Raw genomic sequence first — 15315 nt, forward strand, 5'->3', positions numbered from 1 at the left:
ACCTCTGAGACTCGCATCTGTGATTAGCACTATCCAATTCCAGACGCCTAACCGAGTTCCTGCGGATAGATTGTGTACTTGGAGCCACCAGAGTACAGAAACTCTGGCCCGTGGAGACCACCTCACCCTCTAGTGAAACTGCAGATGCGAGGCCGACCACTGTGCGTGCACATGCAGTTGAAAAGGAAGTGAGTGAAATCTTCCGAACAGAAGCGCTTTGAAAGCCGCCACTATTGTGCCTAACAGGCGAATGCACGAACATACCGAGGCTTGAGCACTAATCGTACCAGATGACGAATAGTCTGTACTTTCTGTTCTGGTAGACAAATTCCTCGATCTACCGTATCGAAAATCATTCCTAAGAAATGAAGTCGTTGAGACGGAATCCGATGTGAATTCTTGAACATGACAAACCAACCGTGCTGAACCAGCACATTGTACCTTAGCAACGCATGTTGAAGGCGCAGTTGGTTGAGACGGAGCTTTGATGAGCAAATCGTCTAAGTACGGAACTATTATCACTTACAGGAATATGAGATGAGCCATCAAAACATACATCACTTTGGTGAATACCCTAAGCTCTGACGAGAGGGCAAACGGTAGAGTCAAACTGATAATGGATCTGCCGTATTGCAAACGCAAGAACCTCTGAAGAGGAGGCCAAATCGGAATGTGTAAGTACGCATCCTCGAGATCCAGCGCAATCATGAATTCCTGTGGCTCTAAACCTGCAAGTACTGTCCGCAGAGATTCCATCTTGAATCTGCAGTAAGTATGCAATATTGGCCTGACCAAAGCCATCCGGCTTTGGTACCACAACAGACTGGAATAATAACCGTGACCTTGTTGGTGTACAGGGACCGGAATCAAAACTGCTGACTCCAGCAGAGAGTGAATAGCAATTTACCGAACCGTCCTCTTCCTACACAGGCAGTCCTGTGTTGAAAAACCGCAGAGGCGGTAGACTGCTTTTAACACTAAATTGCGGATCCACCCATCTGTGGATATCTGCAACCATGCCAAATGAAACGTCTGAAGGCGTGCTCCCACAACTGGAGCACAGAGATGGGCTGGGAGCCCGTCATGCCACTGGCTTGCCGGTGACCGTAGCGTCCGGACGACTGGCGTTGGTTTGTTGAAAACCACGTCCTCGACCTCGCCTACCAGGCGTGGCTGTTTGTCTACCACGGCCTCGAAAGGGCTGAGGTCTAAAGGATTCGAACGCTGGTCCAGAGTATCCCGTGAAAAATACCTTTGTCCAAATCAGGACCAAACAACCTTTGCATAATGTAATGCTTCTATTCTTCTCTCGACCTTTGCCTCCGCCTGCTAAGGACGCAGCCAGAGCGCTTGTCGTGCCACAACGAGTGACGCTGAAAGGCGAGAACTGACTAGGCAGACGTCCGTAGAAGCTGTACATAGATAATCAGCAGCTTTGCAGATTTGATCAGCGAGAAGCATAAGGTGGACGTTTTGTAGGGCGGACCAGAGTCCTGTTATCCAGACAAGCAACGCCGTAGTTACCCAAATGCCAACCAAACACGGTCGAAGCAACACACCTGCTGCTGTATACAGCGACTCTAGCATAGCTCCCATGGAGATGTCACTGACTTTAGAAACGGGTAACTAGACCGAAATCGGCGAGGTTTCGAAACCTGTGTATCAGGATCCTATTAACATCTTATTTAGAGATTCCACGCTGGATATCTGTGGCCTTAGTAAAGACCACCTTATAAATTGTCAGAGCCTCTTCAGTCCCTGTAAACTTCAGAGTCTGACGCACCCACACTATCTGACTGCTGGTCTTCTCACATTCATCTTGCGCAGTTAGGCCTGGCATAGAATCGTCAGGATTGCAACACAGCAGAAACTGGGAATTTATAAGGCAAATGAAAACTATCTTTGCAAAATAGGAGATGAAATGGGAGTATAAAATATACTGTGCATGTGGTAGACCTCACCGGGAACCCACTGGTACAGACATTGTAGTGAAACAACTTTTCCGTCTTTGCTGGTGACTGACTTATTATGTAACCAGACAAATAAATAGACAAAGACAAACCAATTCCACCTCAGTAAAATTGTCAAAGTGCAGTGCACGTGGCCAGACCATAAGAAACCTGATGCAAAAATTCCTACCAACACCCCTGCGCAATCCGGTGGAGCAGTGTTGTAGGACAGGAACGGTCTGGAAAAGAAACAGAAAGTATGATTAAAAAGGCCTCCAGCCATGTGCTTATAGTCAAAGAACATATAGCATATTTTGTTACATGACCATATATACATACATACAGTATTTTATATACATTTCCTATGGTATAACATTGTCTATGGTATAACAAGTGCTACACGAATGCATATATAACACAATGCAGCTCTTCTTTAGCATAGGCTGTGTATTGCTGCTGCTGTGGCATAATCTCTCCCCCCTGCAGCTGCGCTACAAGTAATAGAGACAGGGAAACTCCTGACTGCCCAGCATGAGCCCACTAGTTAGTAGAGGGCTGTTTTAGAGGGACAGACCGCGGCAGCTGTGTGCACCGTCTGCGGTCTGAGTGATCAGATGCGCCGGCATCCCCTCCCCCCTCCCCCCCCTGCTACCCTTAGTGTGTGCAGGGAGCGCTGGCAGTGCTGAGCTGCCGACCGTTATTGAGACAGACCGCGGCAGCAGTGACCGCTGTCCGCGGTCTGAGGGAGCAGTTACCTTCCCCTAAGCGACGGAGCCTCCGGCCGTTACAGGGACAGACCGCGGCAGCACTGAACGCTGTCCGCGGTCTGATTGCATTACAGGCAGGGAGCGCTGAGAACGGCGCTTGCAGCGGCCGTCCAGCGCGTCCCTCTTAGCGGCGCCAGGACTAGGGGAGCTGATAACAGCGGTGGCGGGGACGGAACAGCGGCTCGGGCGACGCACATAGCAGTACCCCCACACGGCGGGGCGGCAGCGTGAGCTGACCGCCCCTGTCATAAATACCTGGGTTCCTGTGCTCTGACGGGGCTTCTACAGCAAGCTCCGTTCTGCATTCTCAGCTGAAGGTAGCTGATGTACTTGGACTCTGACGGGGCTTCTTCCAGCAAGCGCCGTCCAGTCCTTTCTGCAGTCTCAGCTGTTGTTAGCTGAGCTGCTTGTGGCTGTGAGGGGGCTCCTTTGTGAGGCCCGACACGCCAAGAGCTGCACGCAGCAGCTTCTATAATCCCGTACCCAGAGCTTTTGTGTAAGCTTGGAAGGGATTGTAATGTATAAAAAAGAAAAACAAAAATGTTTAAAAGTAAAAAATGTATGTCCCCCTCTGGAGGTCCACACTTGTGCTTCCTGTCCATGTGAGCACCGAAAAAACACTGGTATTCTGGGAGTATGGAGGGGAGGAGAGTTACTGAAATTTGAATATTCAGTGCCCAGTCCTTGCTAACACCGTCCATATCCCAAGAGTACTCCAGTGACCCCTAGTGGATGAAAAAGAAAATACGGGGGATCCCATGTCAGTTTTTACCCCGGATTTTAAGAACCAGGACCGGCTCGAAGAGCCAGAGGCTGGTTATGCTTAGGAGGGGGGACCCCACGCATTTTTTTTTCTGATTTTTACCATTCCATTTAAAAAAAAATAATAATATTTTTAAAAATATATAAATAATACTTGTGCCTCCAAAATAGACAGACCAAGTACCTAATCCCTTCTAATATAAATAGATATGCTATTACCAATAAAAAAAAAACACAAAAAAAAACATGTTTTTAAAAAATTTTATTAGATTCCGCCAGCAAAGTGTGGCGGATTGAAAATGACGAATTTACTGTCTAAAAGCACTGTTGTCGAATTTACAATCTTCAATTGAATATACTTTTGTCGAATTGCCGCATTTGTACCATTGCAGAAATGTCGAATTTGACAAATGTCGAATTTCAAAAAGTCGAATTTTGAAAGTCCGTTTTTTTGACGAAAAATGTACTGAATTGCATTGTCGAATTTTTTTTTTTTGGCGAAAATGTCCAGTTTTTCGACATTTTCGGGAATTCGACAGCAATTGCACTTACCCCATAATGTCTAATGAATGTGTTAATGGAAGACCATGTGGCTGCATTATATATCTGTTCTGCTGAAGCACCACGTTGTGCTGCCCATGAGGGACCTACCATACGAGTAGAGTGAGCAGAGACATTAGTCGGAACAGGGAGATCAGCTTGACAATATGATTCTGAAATTGTTATCCGAAGCCATCTCGCCAGTGTTTGCTCATCAGCAGGCCATCCTCTCTTGTGAAATCCGTAGAGAAGGAAGAGTGTGTCTGTTTTTCTGATGGCACTGGTACGATCCACGAAGACCCTTAAGGCACAGACTATGTCCAACGATGCTTCTCCCGCAGAAAGTTCCGGCCCTTAGAAGGCCGGGACTACAATTTCTTCGTTAAGGTGGAATTTAGACACCACTTTAGGAGAATACCCAAATTTGGTTCTGAGGCCTGCTCTATCTGGATAAAAAAAGAAAAAAAGAAAAAGAAAAGGAGGATGACAAAGCCCCTAAATGTGAAACTCTTCTAGCTGAAGCAATAAGCCAGTAGAAAGAGAACTTTAGCTGTCAACCATTTAAGATCCACTCGTTTTAGTGGTTCAAATGGGGCAAGCTGAAGGGTCTTTAGGACTAAACTTAAATCCCTAGGCACTGTAAGAAGAACAAAAGGAGGTTGAATGTGCAGCAATCCCTGGAAAAAAGTGCGCACATCTTGTAGGTTAGCAGTTTTCTATTGGAACCATACAGTCAATACTGACACTTGCACTCTCAAGGAAGTCACCCGTAGACCACCCCAAAGCGATTTTTGTGGATGCCCTGTCAGTGAGATGGGATTTTCGTCTGGCCTATGTGGTTCCACCAATTGCCCTGTTACCCAAAGTGATGCGAAACAAGGAAGGGGCGCCGTGATACTAATAGCCCCAGCTTGGCCCAGAAGACTCTGGTAGACCGATCTGCAGAGGCTTTCGGTGGATGCTCCATTCCTACTCCCTCAATGTCCAGATCTACTGTCTCAGGGTCCTTGCTATCACAAGCACCTGGATCAATTGTCTTTGACGGTGTGGCTTTTGAGACTTCCATCCTGAAAGCAAGAGGATTATCACAGCAGGTAATTCAAACAATGCTCAGAGCAAGGAACCCTTCCTCAGCTCGCATTTATCACTGAATATTGCAAGCATATATTCAATGGTGTACACAAGCTGTTTTGACCCAGGAAACTCAGTCCTGTTTTGGGATGTTTAAACACAGGGGCCTTAGAAATTAACAAAGGCTCTCTGCCTCCTCTAAGGATAGAATGGCTTTCATAGCACTAATTAGCTCAGGTATGTCCACTGAGCTGAGGCAATCCTCCTCGTCTCTGTATGCAGACCCGAAGTGCGATGAGTCTTCATCCTCGGACGAGTCCTCATCTGAAACGTGTAGACTGTGAAGATGTTGTTTCCATTCTATGTGATTTACTTACCACCGGTCTTTCAGCCTGTTTCTGTTGAGAGGCTGCCGATTCCTGTACTGGATGTGATACCCCTAGCTGGAATGTTGCATGTAAGGGTTGATAAGGTAACCTAAACCTGGTATAGGAGCTGGCATTATCCGCTCAGCTTTACTGGATAATGCCTGTACAAAAGTAGCCCATGGGGGTTCAACTTGCCTGCCTCGGATTATTTAAGAGGCTTTGGTGAAAGCTAAATTTTTTTTCACATAATCCATTTTGAACCAGATCCTAAGAGGTTAACCCAGCTTTGCAAGACAAACATGAAATGAGTGTTGGTGCTGCTGTGGAGAGTGTATCCTCCACACCCTTGCCTCTCTTAGACAGGATAAATAAATCACACACCTTTACAGTGTTACTCCTACCCAACAAGTAGGTGACCTAAGCACGGAGGTCCCGCTGGCATCCTCCTCCTGGACACTGCTCCCTGCTTTGTGACATGGCGCAGAGGAGCCACAGTCTGATAATGGAGGGTTGATGCTGCAGTGGGTGCTGGCGTGACTGCACTCAGCTTGAGGTGGTCCCCGTTCATCAACTGATATATCCCTGGATCTGCCTGCTATTTTTATTAATAGTGGGTGTTAAGAGCAGGAGTTTTGTGGCTGTCAGTGTCCTAGACCCCTACACCTGTTATTTTGGAAGTCTTCTAAAAGGCTATCACCGTAAATTCAAAATTGCTCTTATGCGTAGGCGGGGTGGGTCGCTAGTATACAATATTAACATTTGTACAAACTAAAAATGCATATACCAAAGATAAAAAAAGCTTGTATGTTGCATAAATATGATTAAACATAACCAGATGACAACCTAGTGGCCATGTGACCACCTACACTTGCTGAAGCACTCACCTGATCAAAAAATGAACAGGCAAAAACCATGGGAATCCACAGTATGGACCGTCAACACACGGGGCTCTGACAGTGTCATTTAATTCAGGTATATGAGGCGTGATGTGTAATAATCCACTGTAATCAAAGCAATTTACCCATATCCCAGAATCTCTCTTTATCACCTCTCCATTCAAGTTGTGTAAAGTCCGTGTTGTGTGCTGAAAAATATTACATATAATTATACAAAAGGCATACAATATTCTTACTGCTATTAAATGGTCAAGGATTTACGTTTCAGATGAATCAAGTGTTATCCCACATAAGGCTGAATTCAGTTGGCCTTGAAGTTAAAATTATCCACAATGCAGTGTCCGGGGCTATTCAAGTACAGCCCACAGGCTGCATTTATACTGATTTCTATCCACCTCCTCCTGAGGATCTAACAGAAATCTGCCTTAAGTTCGGATTTCTGCCCTTAATGCATTAACCAAAGCTCTGGGTACTGGTACCAGAACATTTGGGTTAATGTACATTAGCCACAGATCAGTGTTAATTTCGTAGACGAAAACTATTCGTCGACAAAGGTTTTTTCTGTGACTAAAATGTAATAACGAAAATAGGAATTTCTTAATAACGGAAATGTTGACTAAATATTCGTCCATGTTGTCATGACTAAAATTGACTAGACGAAAATTCTGTATCATTTTCGTCAGGACGCCACATTTTTCGAATGATTGATTTTTTTGATTCTTTAATAATACTGTATTTTATACAGGTTTATCCATCCTCTCTGGCCCTAGATTTACTTGCACTGTGGCTACGCAACAACTCTTTGTCATGAGAATCACTCATTCCCTTACAGCTTCATTTTATTTTGCAGTAGACTAGTACTGTACTACTTACTTGTATCAGGCAAATTGTATTTTTCTTTGATTATTTAAATTTACATTTTTGTTAATAAATAAAAATAAAAAAAGGATTCTTAAATTGATATTTGTAGAAAATAAGTGACCTGCTGTGAAGGAAATAGCATTTGTGTTGTACTTGTTTGATACCTAGATTACTAAACACAAAGTGAAAAGTATACAAAGTATTCAAGGGAATGATCGAGAAGTGATCTTCAGCAAAATCCATTACAGTATCATTAAATTGCAAAGCTATGACTAAATCAATGACTAAAATTAGCCGAAAATATTTGTCAAAATCCACTGACTAAAACAAAATTAAAAAATTTGACTAAAATGTGACATTTAATTTAGTCAAATTTTAGGAAAGTGACTAAGACTAAAACTAAATTGAAAATCCCTGACAAAATGTAACACTGCCACAGATGTACCGCATAAGGAAAAGGGCCGCTTGAAATTGAATAGCTCCCAGCGTAAAAGTCTGAGGCTACACCTTTACAGTGCGGTGTAAATAAAGTAAAATTTGTAGTAGAAAACCAGCAATTTGAAACACTGTCAAACACCACTAGCGCTAAGATAAAATATCACCATAACATCCCTTTAGGGCTGAGTGACGAATCCTTTTTCTCTCAGGTGTGTCTCCCGTTCAAGTAGACAATATCGGATTCTCAGATGTGGATGTCATAAAAAAGATAAAGTAGACAACCAATGTGTAGTATGTAATATCACAGCCTAATGGTATACATGTGATGTCTTAAGGTGGATGAAGTAGATTCAGAGCGTACCCCACTCACACTGAAAGTGGAAGTTTCAAACGTATCAAGGTTTCTTTTATGGTAGTATCCTTCATTTATTCATATAGCAACCGGTGTATCAAGGAATAGGGTCACACACAGACTTAATTGTGATAAAACTCTTGTGGCAGACAGGAGATGCGTACCCCAACACTCACACTTTGTAGGTGGGCTGTAAACATATAAAGGTATCTTTCTCTCCTTCAAGGGTAAGTTGAAACAAGTGCGTACCACAACTCACAATCTGAGGAACTATATGACTCCTATCAAGGTATCTTTCAATTTTCGTATGAAGATAACCACTGGAAAGTTCTAGTGTAGTCTCCCGGCGTAAGTCATAAAGAAATGGAAACAAACCAATGCGTGTCCAATTGCATCTATCAAGCACTTAAAATGTATCGCAATTTCCTCCTAGTATGATATCCACAGGTTTCAGACACCCTTCAGCACATATGAGCTAATGCGTACCCTGACACTCACACTCTGAAGGTGGGTGGTAACCATATAAAGGTATCTTTTGTTCCTCCCAGCGTAATTAATGGTAGTTAATGTTGCGTACCCTGACTCACAATTTGATGTGTTTGGAGGACTCCTATAAAGGTATCTTTAGGCTTCAGGTGACCCATGCAGCTTAAGTATTCAGATCATGTATTTCTCCGTTAACCCCAAAAAAAAAGAAAAAATATAAATGCTCTTACCACAATGAGTAAAAGAAAGGGGTTACAGATTTTATTTAACAATACATGCCATAAAATATAAGCAGGGACAACCATGCACAATAGTGCACTGGGTATATACACATAGATAAAAACGGTAAAGAGAGATGACACACTCTTGCGAAAAAAAAAAAAAAAAAAAAACTTCTCTTAAAAAAATAAAACAACAAAATATGAGATAAAAAGATCCGGATAAAAAAGCTTGATAAAGGCCCAGATGTGGGCTGAAACGCGTCGATTTACAGGAGTGCGAGTAGCTTTTTTTATCCGGATCTTTTTAGCTCATATTTTGTGGTTTTATTTTTTAAGATAAGTGTTTTTGTTTTTTTTTCGCAAGAGTGTGTCATCTCTCTTTGCCGTTTTTATCTATGTGTATATACCCAGTGCACTATTGTGCATGGTTGTCCCTGCTTATATTTTATGGCATGTATTGTTAAATAAAATCTGTAACCCCTTTATTTTACTCATTGTGGTAAGAGCATTTATATTTTTTCTTTTTTGGGGGGTTAACGGAGAAATACATGATCTGAATACTTAAGCTGCATGGGTCACCTGAAGCCTAAAGATACCTTTATAGGAGTCCTCCAAACACATCAAATTGTGAGTCAGGGTACGCAACATTAACTACCATTAATTACGCTGGGAGGAACAAAAGATACCTTTATATGGTTACCACCCACCTTCAGAGTGTGAGTGTCTGGGTACGCATTAGCTCATATGTGCTGAAGGGTGTCTGAAACCTGTGGATATCATACTAGGAGGAAATTGTGATACATTTTAAGTGCTTGATAGATGCAATTGGACACACATTGGTTTGTTTCCATTTCTTTATGACTTACGCCGGGAGACTACACTAGAACTTTCCAGTGGTTATCTTCATACGAAAATTGAAAGATACCTTGATAGGAGTCATATAGTTCCTCAGATTGTGAGTTGTGGTACGCACTTGTTTCAACTTACCCTTGAAGGAGAGAAAGATACCTTTATATGTTTACAGCCCACCTACAAAGTGTGAGTGTTGGGGTACGCATCTCCTGTCTGCTACAAGAGTTTTATCACAATTAAGTCTGTGTGTGACCCTATTCCTTGATACACCGGTTGCTATATGAATAAATGAAGGATACTACCATAAAAGAAACCTTGATACGTTTGAAACTTCCACTTTCAGTGTGAGTGGGGTACGCTCTGAATCTACTTCATCCACCTTAAGACATCACATGTATACCATTAGGCTGTGATATTACATACTACACATTGGTTGTCTACTTTATCTTTTTTATGACATCCACATCTGAGAATCCGATATTGTCTACTTGAACGGGAGACACACCTGAGAGAAAAAGGATTCGTCACTCAGCCCTAAAGGGATGTTATGGTGATATTTTATCTTAGCGCTAGTGGTGTTTGACAGTGTTTCAAATTGCTGGTTTTCTATTTCTTGTTTTAAATGTGGTGACATTTATTTAGAAATCTGTTACACCTAAGCAGCTCAGCGCCAGTTAAGACCATCCCGACACATTCTGTCTCCACAAAAGTAAAATTTGTATATAAAGTAAAATTACCTGCAGGAAGATCCGCTTTGGCTTGGGGCTATCCATACTTGCACTGTAAGGAAAGAACAGACCACTGCATACAAGGACGAATGTCACACCAGACACAATAGCCAACCAGGTCATAAGTGTTTTGGTGCTCTTGACAAGATAAATGAATTTGATCTAAAAGAAACAAACAAAAATTTTTTTTTACAAATATACTTTGCAAAGTGGATTTCATTTTCAAAATTAATTTTACTACAATTAATGAGAACACACTGCATTTGAGCTTCAGTAATTAGGGCAATCTACAAATGGATATAAAAAGCCCAATCTGCTCTCTAACAGCAGCACACAAAAGCCTGGAAGAGCCAAAGGGCTTCTCTGCATAGGGCTGGTGGATTCTGATGAAGGAGAGTTCCCTGTAACCCCATTTCCCACAGATATAACGGACTTGCTTTGACCAGAACGGATTGTTTTCCCACTATGGAAGGGACCAGTGCTCGTGTTCTCCCTGGTATGGTGGGAACCAGCCAGGCTAGATGACTATGGGGAATTAGGGGTTAACCCCTGAAGGGGTTTGTACATATCAGTTATATACTGTATGTACAGAGCTTTTCTATTCATTTGCATGGTAAGTTAATTTGCAATTGTAATGAATAGGCCATAGAAATGAGAAAAGCTGCAATGTATGGTGTGAGTATAAGTTACTTCTTTAGGCTGCCTTTTCTTATAGAAAAAGGGTATATTAGAATAATCCCTAGGTGGCGCAAATGGTAAAAAGTCCAAAGAAATTACCCGTGTGGGCTAAAGTCCGTTCCTTTTCATACAAGCGAGTTCATATGTAAATCCGTCGTCCAAAGATGGTGTATGAAAAAAAACACAATATATACACAAATGTTCAGTAACAGTCTCTGTGGGTATTCGAGGGATAAAATGTACACCCAGGTTCCTTCAACTATTCAGTACTTGGGATGTGCAGTTCTACTCGTAAGGTCCACCTCAGTGATTCGCATAAATGTACTGCTTACATGCGCTTACTTCTAAAATAATTGTATAAATCACATCAAGGTTTCTTTCACCCATACGAATGTAGTATCCAAAATAATCAAGCACCCACGAGTATATCTCTAGATATATAGGATGCTCACGTGTATGCTTACTTCAAGGTGCAGTGTACTTTCACATCAAAGGTTTCTTTCGATGTTTTCCGCTGTCTTCCTCCTCTATTCCTTCAATTTTACTTCATGCTCAGTGAAAAGCACAAAAAAAACGAAGGAATGTATGAGGGTACGAAAGATGTTTAATAAAATAATTTAAAACAGATATTCGTCACAATAAGTTCTTATAATTGGACAAATGACAATAATATCATGACCAGATAGTGCAACTCCTCAACGTGAGAAAAAAAAAAGATGGAAAACCCGGGTATTCTCACCGTTGTATCGTTGAATTCACTGGTAGAAAGTATTCAGCTTCCACATGCTCCACCACCAACGCGTTTCTACTGTATGTAAGTCTTTATCAACATACAGTAGAAACGCGTTGGTGGTGGAGCATGTGGAAGCTGAATACTTTCTTGCACTATCTGGTCATGATATTATTGTCATTTGTCCAATTATAAGAACTTATTGTGACGAATATCTGTTTTAAATTATTTTATTAAAAATCTTTCGTACCCTCATACATTCCTTCGTTTTTTTTTGTGCTTTTCACTGAGCATGAAGTAAAATTGAAGGAATAGAGGAGGAAGACAGCGGAAAACATCGAAAGAAACCTTTGATGTGAAAGTACACTGCACCTTGAAGTAAGCATACACGTGAGCATCCTATATATCTAGAGATATACTCGTGGGTGCTTGATTATTTTGGATACTACATTCGTATGGGTGAAAGAAACCTTGATGTGATTTATACAATTGTTTTAGAAGTAAGCGCATGTAAGCAGTACATTTATGCGAATCACTGAGGTGGACCTTTAGAGTAGAACTGCACATCCCAAGTACTGAATAGTTGAAGGAACCTGGGTGTACATTTTATCCCTCGAATACCCACAGAGACTGTTACTGAACATTTGTGTATATATTGTGTTTTTTTTCATACACCATCTTTGGACGACGGATTTACATATGAACTCGCTTGTATGAAAAGGAACGGACTTTAGCCCACACGGGTAATTTCTTTGGACTTTTTACCATTTGCGCCACCTAGGGATTATTCTAATATACCCTTTTTCTAGCATCATTTAGTGTGTTAGGTGACACACTAGGATAGACCTTGGGTTGGCGGCATTTGTGCGCAGGGACATATCCTAACCCCTTTATTATCAGTTGCCTTTTCTTATAGCCTATGGGAGGACAGACCGAACATGCAGTGCTGATGAAAACAGAAGGCGTGCTACAAAAGGACAGTTGTAGTATGGCTGACCGGCGGTCTCCTGACCGCCGGTCAGCTTACAGACGCCGGGATCCCGGCAGCATACCGACGCCGGGATCCCGGCAGCATACCGACGCCGGGATCCCGGCAGCATACCGACGCCGGGATCCCGGCAGCATACCGACGCCGGGATCCCGGCAGCATACCGACGCCGGGATCCCGGCAGCATACCGACGCCGGGATCCCGGCAGCATACAGACGCCGGGATCCCGGCAGCATACCGACGCCGGGATCCCGGCAGCATACAGACGCCGGGATCCCGGCAGCATACCGACGCCGGGATCCCGGCAGGGAGAGGCGAGTGCAGCAAGCCCCTTGCGGGCTCGCTGCGCTCGCCATGCTGCGGGCTTGGTGGCGACCTACGGTCGCCACGGGTTCTATTCCCACTCTATGGGTGTCGTGGACACCCACGAGTGGAAATAGTCCCTGTTGGTCGGCATGCCGACCATCGGGATAGTGGGTGTCGGGAAGCTGCAGGAGGTCATGTGACCGTCGGTCTCCCGACCGTCGGTCACATGAATACCACCCCAAAAGGACTACTATTGTTGGGTTACCCATACGGATAGGTTACAACAGCTACAGCAGAAAGCCAAGACTACTGCAGGATTAATTATACTTACAAAATAAGACATCAGAGTGACTGTGCATACAGCAAGAAAGGCGGCCATCACAAGATCTGGGGGAATTTCAGTTCCACTGCGGCCGAAAATAGGGGTGAACATCTCAAACACTGCCCATACATGATACATGGTATGCAGATACGGGAAGAATAATCCCAGCAGATACACTGCAAGGTATTTATAGGCTGAACCTATAGACATGAAAATAGAAGGAAAGAAAGAAATGAAGCAGAGTACAAGGTGACATTTCACTGCTACTGTAACGTGGGCACACCCCTACAAACACGGTGGTCCTCACAGAGTTATATGCCAAGGACTGGACTATGCAAAAATGGGAATTCGAAGATGGCCTCCTTTTGGATTCTTAAAACGGGAAGCAGTCAACTTCCTGATGGATGGGATCCCGGCACTCGAAATACCAACGCTGGAATCCCGTCCACCGGCGTCTAAAGCAAGACAGGACTTATGATCCCGGCTTCTAAATACAGACGCCCAGAATCCCGATCCTTCTTTCAGCGGGATGCGCTCACATCCCGCTGTGGGGTAAGGGGGGATATCTAGGTTTAGCTATTAGAAGGGGGTTTAGGGTTAGGTACCGGGGAGGGAGGATTAGGCAGCAAGCGGGGAGGGTTAGTGGCTTACTGGGGGGGCTGTCGGGATTCTGGTGGACGGGATGCCGCCGTCGGTATTCTGACCGCTGGCATCCCATCCATGGGGAAATCATACTAAAACCCTTAAAACCATGATATAACTGGGGTGGGGGATAGCCTATATGTATCGCCATTGCCACACACAGATATTTGTGGCACTTCCCAACATTGCCAATCAGATACAGGACTATTGAACATTTATAGTACATCTACTAGTCCTAGGGGAAGACACTTAGGGCCTGATTTAGGGAGAGCTTTATCAAAGCTTGGAGATTAAAGTACCAACCAAATTAGCGCCTGTCATTTTTGTCAAACAGCCTGTAAAATGATAGTTAGAACCTGATTGGTTGGTACTTTATCGCAAAGCTTTGATAAATCTAGCCCTTAGAGTTGGATGTAAGTACATCTGTGGCTTGCAAACAAAATAGAATTTTAAATAACACGTAGCTAGCACTTGCTGCTCCCTTTGTCTGGAGAGATGGATCTCTGTACATAACGTGTGCTAGCACATGTTATGTACAGTGGGTGTGTGCCAATTCAGGCAGTTACATCTGATATGCCTTTTGAAGCATATATAATTAGCAGGCATAGCAGCCCTTGATAGCTTCAAAATGCTTATACTTGCAGAACTACAAGTACCAGCATCCCATGGCTGTCAAGATACTGTAAATATGTCTGCAGTGTCTAAGTTGCATGTATTTTATTGTTGTAAAACTGAAAATACACAGATTAGGCTGTGATCCTGAAGCTGTACATTTATGTTCAGGTCGCACAATAGTAGCCTACTCCAAATGAGGCCCTTTGTGTAGTCAGAAGAGTTAACCCTAACTCTTCTGACTACACAAATGCCTGCAGTGACATGCTTACTGGACTCTCACTTATCTGCATTACGTATCTAAATTAACATTAGCGGATATGTTTCAAAGTACAAAGGTCATACCAGCATAGCAACCATTATTACAGCTCCTTCATTGCTTGGTGTTTCTATGGAATGCCCTTTCAGATATAGAACTTGTGCAGATATCTAACATTTTATATACTAAAGTTAGATTTTCTAAATATACTAGTACTCTGTGGGTCAACACTGGTGATCATTTTAAATCAACCAATGAACCAACCTTTTGGCACAAATAAAGTGTGCAGAACATGTCAGTTTATGCTCCGCTCGCAGTTGTAGGGCCAGATATTTGGGATTCAGTCCTGCAGAGCTTCCCCTACTCATATGGAGAATCACAACAGTTATGTTACACTCTATGCTCTCTATCAGAACATTTGCTATATCAAAAGAATGTAAAAAAAAGTGTAATTCCCAGCTGCAGTCTCTCATTCTGTTATCATTC

The 15315-nt window shown here is 43.0% G+C and overlaps 1 protein-coding gene across 4 annotated transcripts in view; it reads right to left on the bottom strand.

Moving 5' to 3' along the window:
* Positions 1-15315, bottom strand: part of ERMP1 (endoplasmic reticulum metallopeptidase 1) — a 162911-nt gene that overhangs the window by 13711 nt on the left and 133885 nt on the right. For 3 of the 4 annotated variants that reach the window (XM_063913990.1, XM_063913988.1, XM_063913989.1), the window contains exons 10-12: positions 13326-13516; positions 10301-10453; positions 6342-6541 (exon numbers count right to left, since the gene is read on the bottom strand). In XM_063913990.1, the coding sequence (XP_063770060.1) occupies positions 6342-6541; positions 10301-10453; positions 13326-13516 (544 nt within the window). The remainder of the gene's footprint in view (positions 1-6341; positions 6542-10300; positions 10454-13325; positions 13517-15315) is intronic. The other variant, XR_010172095.1, reaches the window with a different exon arrangement.

Source organism: Pseudophryne corroboree, chromosome 1, assembly GCF_028390025.1.
Source record: "Pseudophryne corroboree isolate aPseCor3 chromosome 1, aPseCor3.hap2, whole genome shotgun sequence".
NCBI lineage: Eukaryota > Metazoa > Chordata > Amphibia > Anura > Myobatrachidae > Pseudophryne > Pseudophryne corroboree.